Source organism: Pseudorasbora parva, chromosome 12 (assembly GCF_024679245.1).
Source record: "Pseudorasbora parva isolate DD20220531a chromosome 12, ASM2467924v1, whole genome shotgun sequence".
Lineage (NCBI taxonomy): Eukaryota > Metazoa > Chordata > Actinopteri > Cypriniformes > Gobionidae > Pseudorasbora > Pseudorasbora parva.
In genome coordinates, this window is record NC_090183.1 from 14,448,070 (window position 1) to 14,467,226 (window position 19,157).

Genomic DNA, 19,157 nt, shown 5'->3' on the forward strand with positions numbered 1-19,157 from the left:
GACTAGCAAGAGGGACCTTTCTCTGTTTGGTAAAGCCATCAGTTTCCTCTAACACTGTTTACCATCATAATCTCCTCCATATCGCTTTTGAAATGCAGCATTCTGTGCAGAATTCAAATGGGTCGATATGTTTGTTGGCAGCGTGGACTTGCGCATATGATCCGCGCTGCGCTCTCGTGTCTGTAGTCTAAATTTAGACCAGAGCCGTTGGGGTGTGTGCGCTGAGGCGGTGCATGAAACTAACGTGAAAACAGACTTCATTCACTTCAAATGAAAGCAGATTTACACTGAATCATTTCCTATCACATACATAGTGCGCTATGTGCCTTTCATCATGTAGAAATTAGTATACGTGTGTAAACAACTGACCGATTTCAGCCACAGCTTCAGCAGTGTAAGGGGGTGGGCTTTAGATTCTAGAGAGCATTTTGATTGGACAAAAGATTTGACGAGAAGGTGAAGTCTGCGATGATGTTATCAAAATCTGAGATCCGTTTTAGCGGAAGTGGGAGACTGTAAATTTTGAATGCTTATATCTCCTAAATGCAAATATTGTCATAGTTTTGGAACATACCAGCTTATTCATAACTTTAAGGCTAACACAGTCATACTAAAAGCTAAAAAACTTCAATTTTGATTTCAGTGGACCTTTAACAAAAGCATTTGGATTTCTGCTTGTCAAATGTTACAGGGACATGTCCATTGTCCCTTGCAGTGCAAGGGAACTGACTTTATATATCCAAAATCATCTTGGCAAAAATTGGTTAAAAGTAATTGCAAATAATTGATTTAAATAAATGATGCAAAGTTATTTACTAAGGTTTGCACTAGTCAATTCACTGTTGTTTGTCCTATTATATACCACCTAAAAAAGCATCTCTTAAACCAGACACTAATTGGTAGATTGCATTGGTCATTATGAAAATGATCCGGCTGCATCTGTTCATTAATTTGTTTGTTGTCAGTAGATCACGCACAGAACTTTCTACTCCCATTGACGCTTTTTTGGAATCGCTCTCTCTGTAAATAGTAAATCTGACCCTACGTGTTAAATAGCCTTCTATATGTGATGTGCGTGTGTGACTTCGCACCTGCAAGCCGGATATGGCAGATGTAGTGTAAGGGGCCAGGGCAGCAGGGCCGAGGTTCCTGCCCAGCAGAGGGTTGAGTGGAGTACTGCTGGAGGTGTGGGTGGCCTTCCAGTACGCCTCAAGATACTCAGCCAGGTGCTCACATGCGTCTTCCAACTGATTCTCATCCAAGATGATGTCAAACATCTCCTGTTAAAAAGGAACACATACATACACACAGTCATGCCACACACAAACACATTCAAAAATATTGACAAATTATTAGAGTGATAAGCAACAACAGTTCACTTTAGACATTTGACTAACTAGAAGTATCTTTGCAACTACATGTCAACTACCAGTCAGAATATCAGTAGACATTAATTGTTTCCCACGTGGAGGACTGTAAAAATAAATTAGCATGCCACCTCAGTGGTAAAACTGGTGCATTTGCATGGCGACTGCCGTTTTTTTTTTTTTTACGGTGGACAAGCGAGTTTTGTGATCCAGAACACCTGGAAACATGCTGCTAACGTGGTCAATAACATGATTGTATTCTCTAAATTAATTGTCATAGGCCTATGCTTGGTATAATATGAATAAATGCATATTTAATTTAATAATAGGAAAATAATACCTTAATTATTTGAATCTGTTTAAAAATAGGAAGATATATAGACACAACTTTTTGGTTAAAATGTTGTCTGGCTATTACCAGAACAAGCTCAATTTAAAATTCAGCATTGGTTTGGGGAGTCAGCTCTGCAGTTTTTTCTACTGCACAAGAGGCGTGAAAAACGAGCATTATTCGAATGACTCTGTATGCAATTGGATAGTCCTTCAACCAATCTGACCACAAGAGGCGGGACCAACAGTCAACGACCCATTTCTTCTCTATCTGTCATCGTGTTAAACCCGCCAATAGCGCGCCAGGTGGATAAGCCAGTCTGCGATTGGTTCCCGCAAAAGTGTAACAAAAGCAGTAGAAATGAATGTAGGCTATGGGTTTCCAGACTGAGTTGAAGGGTGAAATCAAATCGCTGGATCAGGATGGGTTTACCCAGTCTAGTCAAAATGGTTTTGTCTTGTATTTTATCTCAAAATAAAGGAAGTCATTTTATTCCACATGGAAAAGAGTGGAAATAATTTAATATAGCCTCTTATTTACATGAGGTAAACATAATGCTGCTTATGCTGCTAACATAATTTTAACTTTTTTTTTCTTTCTCATTATAATAATGGCCATTTCAAATCTTTATGTGCTTTTCTTCTTTTTTGGAGTGGTGATGAAATATATTAGCCTAGAAATCTAGACGCACCCTAGCGGCAGCAAATTTAATTTGCCCGAAAGTGTGGTCTAGCAACTCTCAATTCCTATCTGAGCTGTATTCCTCAGAATCTGGACGGCCCAATCACATCGTGTAGGCTATAGAGTTGGCGGGCGGGGCCATTATGACGACGGCCGAGTTGCGTTTGCGTGCTTCTAGTAACACAGTCTTCTAGTCAACACAGAAACTGGCGAACGGCGGCGGTCTTTCGAATCAGCTCTGCCCGCACCTCCGGAAGACTTGGAGTTAAGCTTTCCTCTGAGAAAAGAACAAAGAGCGGCACTGAAGTCATTCTTAAAAAGGGAAGATGTGTTCGGAGTTTAGCCGACCGGATACGGCGAATGTTTAATCAGTCAGCGAGCTCCCCTTCACCGTCGTTGCTCCGGTTGGTGTAGCGCTATCCTATCGCGTGCAGAGGGAGTTTGAAAGACAACTGTTTATCCCGCCCCTCGGATTGAGCCCTGTCTATGGTGAGTTTCCAGACCAAACATCTTGATGTGGGTCTGGCTTGTCAGGCTAGAAATATATTGCTTTTGTGAATACTTCCCAGTACTTTAGTAATAAAAGTCTAGATCTTTAAAATGCATCCAAATTACAGCGAAGCGCAACCGTACGGTGCTCTGCAGTGGTCAAAAAGAATATAAACAGTGAATTTTGAAGTGATATTATAGAAAACTCGGAGATGTGGATTCAGATGGCAATTAATTTACCACACGACCTTGGTGTTTGTAAAAAAAAAAAAACAGTAGGTCATTCAGCCAGGGATTTTTAAGTGGCTGGCGGCAATAAAATCAATGACTATCCCCCGTCAGTGATGAAAAAACCTTATGACCCCACGAGAAACAATTACAGTCCGAATAGGGCTTAACACAGGACAAGTACACGTCAACTTATTCTACTAACCCTAACCTAACACTCTAATGAGAGATAAGTGACATTTAGGCCCTGATTACACCTGGTATTAAGATGTGCTTTCATTGATCAGCTCAATTGGACAACGTTAAATACAGGTGTAAACGGGGTCTAAAAAGTTGTAAACTTGTCTACATTTGACCACATTCAGGGCATTGGAATTTGACCGGATAGTGTAAACGCTCATGTGGCCGAATGCGTTCGAACAGCGACAAAGACACCCAAGTTTGGTTTGAAGACAAAAAAACATACCAAGCACAATGTTCTCTCATCATTCCTGATTTCTAACACACACTCACTGTGTTCGGCCTGGTCTTGCGGCTGTTAGAGCAGAAACAAAAGCTGCTGCTCTCCGTATGTTTTTAGTTCGTCTCTGGGCGCGTTCATATGTAAATTGCGTGAGCTTATTTTGTCCATTAGATCCTAATATCTGAAAAAAACACATACAATTACCTGCCCATAGACCCTACCATTATAGAAATCAGGACAGAAGTGTTTGAAAGTGGACAAAAGATGTGAATTAAAACACGATGGGTGTCTCCCTCGTCTACTTGTGATCCGGTTGACCAAAACGAATCTTAATACCAGGTGTAAACAGGGCGTTAGTTACAAATTAATGAGAGTTAGCTGACATGTAGTTGAAAAGTTACTTATCTAAAGTGGAATATGGAACTAAAGAGTAACTGCCTGAGGTTAAAATTGCATAAAGCTTGAGTCATTTCTGTATTTTCCTTCCATATGTGTGTTTATGTTTAAACATAAGGGAAGACGCACCGGAGGACACTGTGCTAGTTTATCTGCTGCTACGAGCTGTACATTGAGGTGTTTACTCTGCGACTTTCCTCTGGACTTGATGAGCCGCTGGAGGACCTACAGGACAGAAGAGACGGTTTCACAGTAAGAACAACCATAAGGTATTTCTCTAATGAAACACTAAAACCATGACACAAGAGCGTCTCTGAATGTCGCACCTTTGGCGAGGACACTTTGACATGGACGATGATGGGTGCTAGTGAAGTCTTCAACAGCTGAGCAGGATGGTTGATGGTGTCTGCATCCAGCACAACCAGCTGGAGTGAGCGAGCTAGTTCAAATATGCGCTCAATCTCGCTCTGTACCTCAGCTTTACATGCATATCACACAAAGAGTTAGATATTAGTTTAAAGTTTGCACATGAATAGAACACACACACACATACACACACACAAAAACTCAGGACTTGGAAGTGACTTATTTTGACATGTGGTTGTATACGATTGCATTTGATAGTTAGATTAAAGTGCCACTATTATGCTATTTTAAAGAGTCCTAATTAAATTTTGGAGGTCTCCTACAATAGGTTTACATGCATCTAAGGTCAAAAAACACTAATTTTCTCATAATACACAGTACGTGCAGCATTACCACTTTTTTCACAGTGTCTCAAACAGCTCAATAAAGGATTCAGTTTCTCTAAACCCCTCCATTCCGAGAGCCTACTCTGCTCTGATTGGTCAGAGATCCCATTTGGTTGTGATTGGTCTACCGCTTACAGCACTTGTCAGAAAAGAAATTCCCATCACCACATCTGAATTTCAGCTTTGCAGGCTTCATCAGTACTTATACACAGTGATTATTCTGGCAATTTGAGCCTGAATCCTCATTCTTTTGAAGTGCATTCAAAGTGGATCCGCTTTTCAACATGTCAACAACACAAACCAACCTTTACCAGGCAACTACAGTGTTTGAGGGCGGGGGAAGATAGTTGCTGCTAATGGGCAACCAATAAAGAGCAACGCATGACATTATGCAAATTTGTTACAAACCTATTTAGGTTCATGCCAAAAGTAAGACGAATTACTGATGACTCCTTTCAGGCAGTTAAGAATCAGTTCTTTCTTTTGGGAGTCAAGTCACGTTTATAGCGCTACAGCATATACAATACAGATAAACATCTGTATGAAAGGTAATATCCAAAAAAGCTAAATAGAGGCACTTTGATTTTAACCTGGACTATTATGTTTAGCCTAAAACTCTGTCTTACCAAGACTGGATCTGGTATTGGAGCGCTCAATAATGGCTCTCTTGCTGGGATTGTTGAGCACTGATCTCTTTGCCAGTGATATGTCTGCCGTCACACGTGTTATAGTTATTCTAGGACAATAAAAACATTATCTGTGGTTAGCTGCAGTAAAAAGTTGTGCAGGAACATGATATTTTGAAATGACTATGTAATCATCTATAAACTACTTTTGTTACCTGCCATCAAACCGGTGTTTCAAGAAGTCAAAAAGAGCTTTCTGCATCATATCAGTGACCTGTACAAAAGATACAAAGGGCATTTATTATAAATAATAAATACCTATCTATATAATAACTTCATATATAAATAATAACATTTGCTGTGTTCCACAACAATGTTCGCATGTGCCAGTTTATGCTTATTGTATTGTACTGTAGCTAAGCAATATGCTAACGCCACTAAAATAAGACTGCAAGAGTGCTCGTCTACATCTTCAGCTGCCTTGGTTCCCGATGCATTTTCCCATTTATTTTTTCTCATAGGTATTTAAAAAAAAAACTTTGTTTAAGTGTTAAAAGCCACAAAACAAACCAACCAGCCACAAAGTGAATCACAACACTTTGAATTTTAAGCAAATAATTATTTAAAAATCAGACAAAAAGACAAAGCAACTAATTAATTAATGGCATCAGAAAAATAAGTATAATCCCACAAAGCATTGAAATAAAAAAACAGAAATATAAACCTTATAATTATATCGATCAGGCATAATATTCTGTCCACCTCCCGAATATTGTGTTGGTCTTTTGCTGCCAAAACAGCCCTGACCCGTCGAGACATTGACTCCAGTAGACCCCTTAAGGTGTGCTCTGGTATCTGGCACCAAGATGTTAGCAGCAGATCATTTATGTCCTGTAAGTTGCGAGGTGGAGCCTCCATGGATCCGACTTGTTTGTTCAGCACATCCCACAGATGCTTGATTGGATTGAGATCTGGGGAATTTGGAGGCCAAGACAACACCTCAAACACCTCAAACACTTGTTGCTGTGCTTCTCAAACTATTTCTAAACCATTTTTGCTTTGTGACGGAGCATTATCCTGCTGGCAGCTCGTCTGTTTGATCGGACCACATGGGACAGCCTTAGCCCCATATGTGCATCAATGAGCCTTGTCCATTTTGCCGGTTCACCGCTGTATTATCCTTGGAAAACTTTTGACAGATATTGACCACGGCAGACCGGGAACACCCCACAAGAGCTGCAGTTTTGGAGATCCTATGACCCAGTTGTCTAGCCATCAGAATTTGTCCACATATCCACTTTGAGGACAAAATGTTCACATGCTCCCTAATATATCCAGCCCAGTAACAAATGAGGAGTGAAGGCTGGCCCGTGTGGTACTTTAGCTCAGATTGCTCAAGAAGTTAATGCTGTTAATGGTTAGGTCAGGGTTGTTTTGGCAGCAAAAGGGGGAACAATACAATATTAGGAAGGTGGTCATTATGGTATGCCTATATACAGGGAGTGAGAATTATTAGGCAAATGAGTATTTTGACCACATCATCCTCGTTATGCATGTTGTCTTACTCCAAGCTGTATAGGCTGGAAAGCCTACTACCAATTAAGCATATTAGGTGATGTGCATCTCTGTAATGAGAAGGGGTGTGGTCTAATGACATCAACACCCTATATGAGGTGTGCATAATTATTAGGCAACTTCCTTTCCTTTGGCAAAATGGGTCAAAAGAAGGACTTGACAGGCTCAGAAAAGTCAAAAATAGTGAGATATATTGCAGAGGGATGCAGCAGTCTTAAAATAGCCAAGCTTCTGAAGCGTGATCATCGAACAATCAAGCGTTTCATTCAAAATAGTCAACAGGGCCGCAAGAAGCTTGTGGAAAACCCAAGGCGCAAAATAACTGCCCGTGAACTGAGAAAAGTCAAGCGTGCAGCTGCCAAGATGCCACTTGCCACCAGTTTGGCCATATTTCAGAGTTGCAACATCCCTGGAGTGCCCAAAAGCACAAGGTGTGCAATACTCAGAGACATGGCCAAGGTAAGAAAGGCAGAAAGTCGACCACCACTGAACAAGACACACAAGCTGAAACGTCAAGACTGGGCCAAGAAATATCTCAAGACTGATTTTTCTAAGGTTTTATGGACTGATGAAATGAGAGTGAGTCTTGATGGGCCAGATGGATGGCCCCGTGGCTGGATTGGTAAAGAGCAGAGAGCTCCAGTCCGACTCAGACGCCAGCAAGGTGGAGGTGGAGCACTGGTTTGGGCTGGTATCATCAAAGATGAGCTTGTGGGGCCTTTTTGGGTTGAGGATGGAGTCAAGCTCAACTCCCAGTCCTACTGCCAGTTTCTGGAAGACACCTTCTTCAAGCAGTGGTACAGGAAGAAGTCTGCATCCTTCAAGAAAAATATGATTTTCATGCAGGACAATGCTCCATCACACGCGTCCAAGTACTCCACAGCGTGGCTGGCAAGAAAGGGTATAAAAGAAGAAAATCTAATGATATGGCCACCTTGTTCACCTGATCTGAACCCCATTGAGAACCTGTGGTCCATCATCAAATGTGCGATTTACAAGGAGGGAAAACAGTACACCTCTCTGAACAGTGTCTGGGAGGCTGTGGTTGCTGCTGCATGCAATGTTGATGGTGAACAGATCAAAACACTGACAGAATCCATGGATGGCAGGCTTTTGAGTGTCCTTGCAAAGACAGGTGGCTATATTGGTCACTGATTTGTTTTTGTTTGGTTTTTGAATGTCAGAAATGTATATTTGTGAATGTTGAGATGTTATATTGGTTTTACTGGTAAAAATAAATAGTTGAAATGGGTATAAATTTGTTTTTTGTTAAGTTGCCTAATAATTATGCACAGTAATAGTCACCTGCACACACAGATATCCCCCTAAATTAGCTAAAACTAAAAACTAAAACTTCCAAAAATATTCAGCTTTGATATTAATGAGTTTTTTTGTGTTCATTGAGAACATGATTGTTGTTCAATAATAAAATTAATCCTCAAAAATACAACTTGCCTAATAATTCTGCACTCCCTGTATATATATACACAAACATACAGAGAGAGAAAATAATATTTTCACATTTACTGCAAAATATGCATATTACACATACAAATCTTTAAGTAGTTTTAGAGCATGGAGAAACTCATTCACATTCACAATGTGCTTACGTGTTCTTTAGTATTGACTTAATTGTCATGGTTCTCTGATTGGTTGAGATTTATTCACAGAATCATTGGTAATGTCGTTTTTCACCAGGAATTCTGCTGTTGAACAATTAATCATTTATTTTTAAAGTTGAAATAATACAGGCTGATGGCTTGAAGAAAAACGTACCATCTATTAACAGCCACACAGCTCACAGTGATCTGTCTTGAAAGGTTTACGAGTTATTGTTCGAAATCAATTCCCTTATTAAAAAAAGAAGAAGGGATTTTTACTCCTAAAACCCGACTGTTGTACTTTATTAATTGCTCGTTGAGTGTCCTGTGAAAAGTGCTATTTGTGTGCCACACATGTTGAGTGTTCCAAATGGGTCACCAGAGCTTGGTAGATTACTTACAAATTGTAGCCTGTTACTGATTCCAAATTACATGACAAAAATTGTAGTTAGTAACATATTCCATTAAATTTCATATTTAAGGTAATACAATCTGACTACTTTTGGATTACTTTTAGAAGACTTTTGAACTAACTCGTTTATCACATTGATTTGAGTAGAATAATCTAATAATAACCATAATTTAATAGAATAGAATAACCGTAGAATAACCATATTGATACAAAGAGAAAGAAAATATATTCCAATCTTTGTTATGAACAACATGAAGTGCATTAAATATTACATGATGTCAGGGTTTTCCAGACTGGGGTTTGTGATAGAATGGCAGAGATTTGTGAGTTTAATGAAAAGCTATTAAGTAGTTAAAGACACATTTTTAATTCAAATTCAATTTTTTATATTTTTTAGAACACTATTTAAATAAATAAAAACATATTTTATTTGTTTACCTGCATGTCATGTTAGACTTAACCCACCTCTTAACCAAGAGGACTATGACTATTATTGTTTATTATTATTATTTATATTGGCTTAATTTTATTATTGTCATAACTTCTCAGGAGGGAACTTCTTATTAGGTTAAAGAAATTTCAGCTGACAAAAAAGTTGGGGAATTCCTTCATTGCATGCAAATATGAAATGACGTAAATTTGTACATTTTAATGTGTTTGAAAGCCAAAAGCCAAATGGTAAAATAACTCACTGAAACAGTAATAATTCAAATAATAATTGTTTTAATCAGGAGTTGATTAGATATGCAGTGTTTTAATGTTGAGAAAACACTTATTATAAGTGAAATGATTTCTGTAAATCCAGTGATCAAATGTGTGGCTCTCAGTTTTCAGTGATAGTCTCATGACTAGTGGCTGGTCTTTGTGTGCAATTCCACAAACCTGGAAGACCTTCTGAATGCATACAAGCTGTAGGCGTTTTTATAGAAAGGAAAATTTAAAATATAAGAAAGAAGTAGAATTATGAATATTTGACTGCCATTGTAAAAATAACATGTAATCATATAATGAATAATTTTAATATGGTAATAATCTAACTGGAAGCAGTTCATTTTTGTTACTACCCAGCACTGTTGGTCACTTATAAGGGTCCATGAAAATCTGCCTTAGAAGTCATTTGCTCATATAGGGAGCTTTTGGAACAGAACTAAACATTTGCTTTCGTTTTAAGGATACATCTTCTGCCCTTATCAATGCATAAATTTACTTAAACCAAATCACTAAATTTAACACCAAGCAGCTGCGTGAATAAATTAATTCCTTACAATAAAGCAAACCTGCATCTAGTTACGTCTTATAAAAGGAGATTGCTTTCCTTATTAATTTTCTCTACTTCACTGTCTCTCCTCCTCTTTGTCTCTCACATGCCTTCTTTCTTTCTCTCTCTCACCAATTTCCTCCCTCCATCACCGTTGCTGTTCTTCTCTCCCTTTTCTGTCTCTTTCTAATTTCAAACCGTGCTCTACTTTCTAGCACTGACGTCTCCTGGACCCCGGAAGGTTGTTGCCGTGGTAACGGAACGACGGAGAGGAGGAGTATGTTTTTGTTTTCTCTGTGAGAGGAGATGGGGAGACTGGAATAGATATTATATTTTGCTGGTATCAATAACGCAAAATGCGCACACACAGACACGAAGCAAGTCATAAACAAAGAACGTCAGCTCTGCGGCCTTGACGGAGGAATTTTCTGTTTTCGATGTTGCTTTATGATGAATTCGCTGATTCACCTTGTAAAATCTTTCCAGGTTGATCTGTGACAAATGCATTTTTCTGTTTGATGATTATACACCTCGACATCATTTCTGACAACCCACCTCATATCCTTTCAGGGATGGACCAACCAGAACCACAGGCCTCATGGAAGGCACGACATCATAGGGAGTCACATGTTCAGTCTGCATATGAGATCATAGGCAAATAACAAAGAACAGCGTAAAGGCCAATGCTTACATAATATCAGTTCAATACGTCAATTAGTTTTTAAGCAATATGACTTTAATTTAACTTGAGAGGAATTTGTGTTTAAGACAGCGGTGACAGTCTTCTCAGTGACTGGACAGGAAGGTTAGGTGGGGATTCTTCCATCCTGTGGACACACTTACCACTTTCTGTTTCTGCTTGCCTGTACAAAGAGAGGGAAAAAGAGAAAGTCAGAATAAAGTACTGTCAAGTTCTTCAAATTTGAGAAAGCCATTCAAGTCATTCATGGTCCACTGTCCCATGCTCACAAGAAGCTGCTCGTTTGATCTTTAGCCTTACGCAGGACAGTGTTGAGTAAAATCATCCACTGACGAATTGCCTACGATTCCGCTTTTTTTTTCTCTCTGGGAGATTCCTGTAACCCCACCCCCATCTCCTAAAGCCCCACCCCCACCAGATCATTGGCTCACCTGATGACATCACATCCCCCAAACTGGAGGAGGAGCTTCCACTGGACTTACTAAAGAAATGAGCAGACAAACAGAGACAGAGATAGAACATTTTTAGTCTGTGTGTCCGAACACACAAGCAGACTACTCTAAATCTCTACATTTAATACTACATGCTATAATCTCTAATTACTAATGCATAAAACCTGGTCAAACCCACACTGATTCTATGTCCTTGTCCATGTACTGTGGCCTAGAATTGATGCTGCATGTAGAATTGTTATCGATAGTCACCTGGGTTTGAGGGTCAGTCATCCGATTTCAAACTGCGAGCTGGTGTCACCTAACCTAATACCCAGTTTTCAACAGATCAAATGTCAAACAATCTCAAAATTCCACTGTCATTTTTTTGGGATCATTTCAAGTCTACTGCCTCATCATTTAATGCTGGGTCTCTCATGTGGTAGTCTCAGCATCAGACAGCCCAGCTATGGACCTGGTCTGATGCATATTTTATACAAACATGTCAAGAGATCTCCGAAATTCTAAGCTTAAATCTAATTAGCTTCAATGCAATTTCCATTGTGCAAATATTTATCAGTTTACCTGGAAAAAAATACTTTTATTGTGCCAGGCTGCCACAATGAACAGTTTCCGAGGTTCATACCACCAAATCTTTAAAAGATATTCATTTGAGACACTAAAAAGTATATCCTTGTGCACAACCGCATGTTCTGAGTTATGTTCATGGGGGGGAAACAATCTGTATTTATTACTAATTATTACCACAAAACGTATTTCTGCCGCTCTAGTTCTACAACTACTTGACTGTGGTACCATTATTTGAAAGGCTTACTATTTTATGACACTCGCTACTATGCTTTTATCATTGATTTAACATTTAAAATATTTCCCCTTGATTTTAAACATCAAACAAATTCAAGAAACTAAACAAAGATAAAAAAAGACAATAAACAAATGATGACTGAATGCTGTGCTTTTTAAAACTTTAACCCCCCCCCAGACCTGTTCCAGTCTGTGTTTGCATCGTAGTCTAAAGTACCGTGATGATTATGCAAATTAGTCCAGTGACTTTACAGTTCCCACTGGATTTCGTCCTTTGCAAATACATTTTTTATAAAGCCTGAACCTTTTCGTCGTCCCATCGGTCGTATTTTTAAAATCCATTGTTGATTTGAATAGCAAACAACTCTTAATCCACAAACCGCAAAAAGAGTGGTTGAAATAAAATCCTGCGTCGAGTCGACCAATCAAAATGCTCAACCAATCAGCATGTTCAGTGCCAAAGTCCCACTGCCAAAAGTTCTTGAACTTTGAAAAAAAACACCCCAAAGTCCCTAGTTCCTGGGGAAAGTTCCTGGGTGGTTATTGGCCATAATATCATTGATTGAATCATTGATATAACAATTTAAATATTTTCCCCTCGTTTTAGATATCAAACATTCAAACAAAAAAACAAAAAACAAAAACAAACACAAATGATGATTGAATCCTGTGCTTTTTCAAACAGACAGTCTAGGTGGGTGGTTCTTGGCCATAAGATGACTGATTGCATAATTGATATAACTTTTTTAATATTTTCCCTTTGTTTTAAACATTAAACATTCAAACAAATTCAACAAAACAAAACAAAAACAATAAAACAAAACAAAACAAAACGACATAGACAAAAACAAATGACTGAATGCTGTGCTTTTTCAAACACAGTTTAAGTGGGTGGTTCTTGGCCATAGTATCATTGATTGTATCCTTGATTTAACATTTTAAATATTTTCCTCTGGTTTTAAACATTGAAAAACAACAACAACAACAACAACAACAACAACATAAATTATTGAATGCTGTGCTTTTTCAATCAGACAGTCTAAGTGGGTGGTTCTCGGCCAGAATAACTTCACAGTGGACTAGGTATCGATGTTGATACTAAAAAGGCTGGTTCTGGTACTGCATTACTGTAGCTAAGACATGCAACAAAAGAACAGTGAACTGTCATTTATGTAAAATCTGGGGTCAAATTTAAGTCATAATGTATTTGGCAAATATAACATTCCTGATTACATTGTACTTAAGTAACAGGTAACTTGAGAAAAAAAGAGCGTAAAACTCAGATCTGGTGTGAAACTGGAATGCAATCCACAATACCCTCTGGGTTTCAATTTCAATGCTATTCTTCCAGATTCACTGAGGCGAAAGTAAATTTTCTTTAAAAGGCCACCTCTGTTCTTGAAGCCTAACAACACTTATTTAATGGTAAGGTGTACAGACTGGGATATATATATATATATATATATATATATATATATATATATATATATATATATATATATATATATATATATATATATATATTATATATAGTGACTAATATATAATATTCTGTTTCTACATCAAGCTATAGTATCTACTGTATCTATAGAATAGCAACTATAGAGCATTTGGTTTTCTACAGATTCGAAAGGGCATCAAAAACAAGTTAAGTTTTTAATTATGGATCAAATAAAAAAACAAAAAATGAATCCATAAATATGTAGTGGTGCACATATTTAAGAAAATTCTCCAAGATTTCCTAGCCAGTTTGATTAAAAAAAGGATCTAAACAGACAGAATATTTAGGACCAAAAGGTTGTGGAAAATCAAATGCTCCATCAATTAGGTAAGTAAGTTCTCTGTCTGCTTACCCTTGTACACGACTTTTCTTCTGTTCCAGCTGTGCTCTGATATTCTCCAGCTTCAGGGGACTAGGGATAAAACCAATCTCACAGCCTTCTTTCACCAGCCTCCCAATCCACCAGTCATTATTAAACTTCTGCATATGGAGCAGAGAAAGGACAAAAGAAATAAAAGCTTGGAAAAACTTTATCCCCTCTTAGCGTTTGACCAATGATACCAGCTTTAATAACAAATTTTGACTTTTCTATATTCAAAGTCATCAGTGAGTCATTAGTGACCCTTTCACTAATGGGCCACCAGGCCACCGTACCTCTTTGATGTGCAGGAAGTCTTTTGCATCGAATGAGATGGCAGTTCCTGGCACAGGCACATCTTCATCCAGCGCACCACAGTAACTGACATTTGTCTTCACGGCAAAGGCCACGGCTTTGGCCTAGAAGTTGATGTTTTTAGAATTAGAAACTAAATAAATATATATAAAAAATAACACACACACACACACACACACACACACACACACACACACACACACACACACACACACACACACACACACACACACACACACACACACACACACACACACACACACACACACACACACACACACACACACACACACACACACACACACACACACACACACACACACACACACACACACCTAAAGGACTATTAGGAACACCTGTTCAATTTCTCATCAATGCAATTATCTAATCAACCAATCACATGGCAGTTGCTAAACTCTAAACTGAATGTCAGAATGGGAAAGAAAGGTGATTTAAGCAATTTTGAGTATGGCATGGTTGTTGGTGCCAGAGGAGCCAGTCTGAGTATTTCACAATCTGCTCAGTTACTTGGATTTTCACGCACAACCATTTCTAGGGTTTACAAAGAATAGTGTGAAAAGGGAAAAACATCCAGCATGTAGCAGTCCTGTGGGCGAAAATGCCTTGTTGATGCTAGAGGTCAGAGGAGAATGGGCCGACTGATTCAAGCTGATTAAAGAGCAACTTTGACTGAAATAACCACTCGTTACAACCGAGGTATGCAGCAAAGCATTTGTGAAGCCACAACACGCACAACCTTGAGGCGGATGGGCTACAACAGCAGAAGACCCCAACGGGTACCACTCATTTCCACTACAAACAGGAAAAAGAGGCTACATTTTGCATGAGGTCACCAAAATGGGAAAGTTGAAGACTGGAAAAATGTTGCCTGATCTGATGAGTCTCGATTTCTGTTGAGACATTTAGATGGTAGAGTCAGAATTTGGCGTACACAGTACTAAAATGGCCCCAACAGGCACCAGATCTCAACCCAATAGAGCATTTTTGGGATGTGGTGGAACGGGAGCTTCGTGCCCTGGATGTGCATCCCACAAATCTCCATCAACTGCAAGATGCTATCCTATCAATATGGGCCAACATTTCTAAAGAATGCTTTCAGCACCTTGTTGAATCAATGCCACGTAGAATTAAAGGACAACTCCGGTGAGAAATGAACCTAGGGGTAATTAACAGATGGTTACCGAGTAGATCGTTCTCTGGGATGCGTTTTCTTGAAAATCGAATGTAAAGAGTTTTATCTCTAAAAACAGATTAGCTTATAATGCTTGTCTATGGGGCACAGGGTAGACACAGGGTGGTAAAATTAAATCGCTAGTTAATACCACTAACAAGGCTCAAAATAGCCTCACACTAACACGGTAGCATAATGAGGGTCCCTACATGCAAACCGAAGCATTGAGAACTTTGTAAGAGTACAAACAGTTTAATAAGAAGATACGTTGTAAACATAGTGCCTTACGCGTTCACGGACAGGCACCATCTCGAAAAACAGTCTTGATGAATCGATCTACGAGTGCTGTTCTAAGTGAGCTGGTCGATAGGAATTAAGTTTGTGAAATGTAATAACATGGACATTTTTATTTTTATTTATTTATTTTCTCTGTTGTGTTCAGTGTTTTCTTCCAGAAACAACGGACCATATGAGATTCCAAGTCACAGTTCATCACTTAGCAGAGCTCTCGTCGCTCGATGAGTCGAGACTGTTTTCCAAGATGGCGCCTGTTCGTGATCGCGAAATGCGCTCTGTTTATAATGTGTCTTCTTATTAAACTGTTTGTACTCTTACAAAGTTCTCAACCCTTCGGTTTGCATGTAGGGACCCTCATTATGCTACTGTGTTAGTGTGAGGCTATTTTTAGCCTTGTTAGTGGTATTAACTAGCGATTTAATTTCACTACTCTGTGCCCCATAGACTAGCATTATAAGCTAATCTGTTTTTAAAGATAAAACTCTTTAAATTCGATTTCCATGAAAACGCATCCCAGAGAACGATCTACTCTGTAACCATCTGTTAATTACCCCTAGGTTCATTTCTCACCGGAGTTGTCCTTTAAGGCAGTTCTGAAGGCGAAAGGGGGTGAAACACACTATTATTATGGTGTTCCTAATAATCCTTTAGGTGAGTGTATGTATATATATATATATATATATATATATATATATATATATATATATATATATATATATATATATATATATATATATATATATACACACGATTGAAAATAATCCTCTCATCTATTTTTTTTCTCATAAATAAGAAATGCCTCTGATATATATGCATTTCATTACAATATAAAATGTGTTGAATATGATAAACTCCATATATCAATATGAAGTAAGTGTGATCTGTGTCTGTCCTGACCTTTGCCCTCTCCAGCTGCTGTGCAGCCTGCTGTTCTCGCTCCTGCCGGCCCTGACTACCCCCCTCCGGCCTCTCCTCCTCCAACGACACATCTGAATCAGACGGCCTGCTAGTGTAGGAATCAGCTGAACCCTGCGAACAAAAGGCAAATACTCCATTACTTACACGCATTCATGCAAGTCATGGCTTCAAATGGGAAAGTTATTAAAATGATTAGTCCACCCAGACCACTTATGAAAACCTCAAAAATTGATTGTTCTAAATGACCAGCTCATTAACATATGGCTGCTCTGCGATGTTGATATCTATTCAGTATTCAGAAAGTCGGTGTGCCCTGATGAAAAGAATATGCCACTGTGTGGAACCAATCATAACCAAGGACATTTACATATAGATGTCTTAAAGGTACAGTATCAAAAACTGTGGCTCAATCAGTAGAACATAGCAGTCACAATGCGAAGGTCATGGGTTTGAATCTCAGGGAAATAAAATGTGTACCTTGAGTTGCTTTGGATAACAGCGTCTACTAAATGCAAAATGTTTCCTTCTATAGGTCAGAGTTTGGATGGAATATTGCCTTGTGAAACATTTGTTTTGGGTTTAAGAAGTGAGAAAAAGAAAAAGAAAAAGTTGAAAAAAGACCCCTTTCCAAATTGGAGAATGCCTGAGAAAAGATATTTACCTGAAACCGTCTCTTATGCCATTGCATATATGAACACATTTGTGAACTAAAAAACAAAATCAGACACTCCAAATGGTAACAAATTATTTCAATGGTAAAAAAAACAGTGAAAATGCCACAGTAAAACGTCTATTTAATATTAACAGTTAACGAGTTAACTTTTTTTTTTTTTTACTGAAGTCAATCTGTAAAATTTACTACCCTATTTTTTACAGTAAAGTTATGTCAATCCACCGCTGCCTTTTTTACCGTAAATTTAAGATAATTATTATTATTATTTTAATAGTGCCTTGAACCATCTTCCTCAGCAATTATGCACATTGGTGTGGTCTGCTGGATTTTCATTACGTCTGTGATTCGCATGTTTGCCTATTCAGACTGCTGCAAACACAGGTCAGCAAAAAACCCACCTGTACCTCTATTAACTAGACAGAGCTGTCACCCACGCTCCTTAAACAAACACAATAAATACACCTGTGAGCTAAATGTGAACTCCTTTTGTTCAGTATATATTACATAGTCTTTGAAAATAATGGATACATTTACCAGTATATTAGGTAATACATATGTAACGGTACAGTCATTTATTACACAAATGTTAAATGTGTAACATGGATACTGTAATGTAAAATGTCACCCATCATTTTAATGGATAATCATCAGTCATCACATATTTTTGTATATAATTATAACTGAATATAAACATTCACAGTTTAAAACAGCGTAACCAGTATGCATTCAAATGATTTAGAGTTAGACTGTGAGTTCCACCTTGAGGCATCTGTCACTGTCTGAGACAAATATAAACATATTGAATCCTAAAATAGAGTAAACAGGCTATGAAACATCATATCTTTATCAACAGGACAGAAACCAGTTATCTTCAAAAGCAAAAACTATAAATATATGTCTAAGTCTAAACTTCAAAAACCTTTTAACTGCTGTACATTCATTTCAGCGACGTGTTCCTCGTACGTTTCCATCATCCATCAGTTGGGAGAAAGTTCCTTTGACAACAGACAACAAACAGACCTACTCTTAATAGCAAAAAGTCTTCAAAAGGATACTTCTCCAAAGTAAAAACTTGAACCCTCTCAGCATTCCTATACGAAAACATAACTAGATAATTTCCTTTTAGAATACATACCTTCACTGCTGGCTTCTCAGGACCATGAAACACGTCACAATACATAATCTGAACATTTTCACCTGAAATCTCCATAACCTCCTCAGACGGCTCCATGACATTCAAAAGAGAAGCACCTGATCCCTATCCGCTAAATAAAAACATATACCGTTTGCATTCACACTTTTCCCCTTAAGATAATAAAGAAGATCCAACCAGCAAGTACATAGTCTTCTAATTAATGAGAGATATTGCTTGAAGTGAAGTGAAGCTGGGAAGCTGTATTCTGTTAATCCAATTTGGAAACAACATTAGCTCAAGTCAGTGAAAAGAATGATCGGGTCAATATCGCATTAGAGAGAGAGGCAGAGAGAGAGAGCGAAAAAGCCTCGCAGTCGGCTAAAAAATGTCAGCATGCTGCCTATGGCGAAACACTTTTTCCCTGAAGGCAGCCGCTCGACACAAGCTTACTTCAGCAGGGACCCAATTGAGGCCGGTGAGTCCAATCACAAAACGCCTGATTCGGGAAACAAAAAAAAAATGCACAAGTTTGCTTATCTTTCGCCGCAGAAGTGATGATTGCGAGCAAAAAGCGAAAATTCTAATGAATGGCTTTCATCCTCGATTTTTAACGAGATAACAGTCTTTTTGCTG

The 19,157-nt window shown here is 38.4% G+C and overlaps 1 protein-coding gene across 3 annotated transcripts in view; it reads right to left on the reverse strand.

Moving 5' to 3' along the window:
* The window catches only part of cacnb4b (calcium channel, voltage-dependent, beta 4b subunit), a 45,794-nt gene that overhangs the window by 4,981 nt on the left and 21,656 nt on the right, over positions 1–19,157 (reverse strand). For 2 of the 3 annotated variants that reach the window (XM_067459297.1, XM_067459299.1), the window contains 11 exons: positions 16,696–16,827; positions 14,291–14,413; positions 13,989–14,116; positions 11,311–11,360; positions 11,023–11,042; positions 10,735–10,815; positions 5,549–5,607; positions 5,334–5,443; positions 4,282–4,433; positions 4,085–4,180; positions 1,092–1,280 (listed from right to left, as the gene is read on the reverse strand). In XM_067459297.1, the coding sequence (XP_067315398.1) occupies positions 1,092–1,280; positions 4,085–4,180; positions 4,282–4,433; positions 5,334–5,443; positions 5,549–5,607; positions 10,735–10,815; positions 11,023–11,042; positions 11,311–11,360; positions 13,989–14,116; positions 14,291–14,413; positions 16,696–16,827 (1,140 nt within the window). The remainder of the gene's footprint in view (positions 1–1,091; positions 1,281–4,084; positions 4,181–4,281; positions 4,434–5,333; positions 5,444–5,548; positions 5,608–10,734; positions 10,816–11,022; positions 11,043–11,310; positions 11,361–13,988; positions 14,117–14,290; positions 14,414–16,695; positions 16,828–19,157) is intronic. The other variant, XM_067459298.1, reaches the window with a different exon arrangement.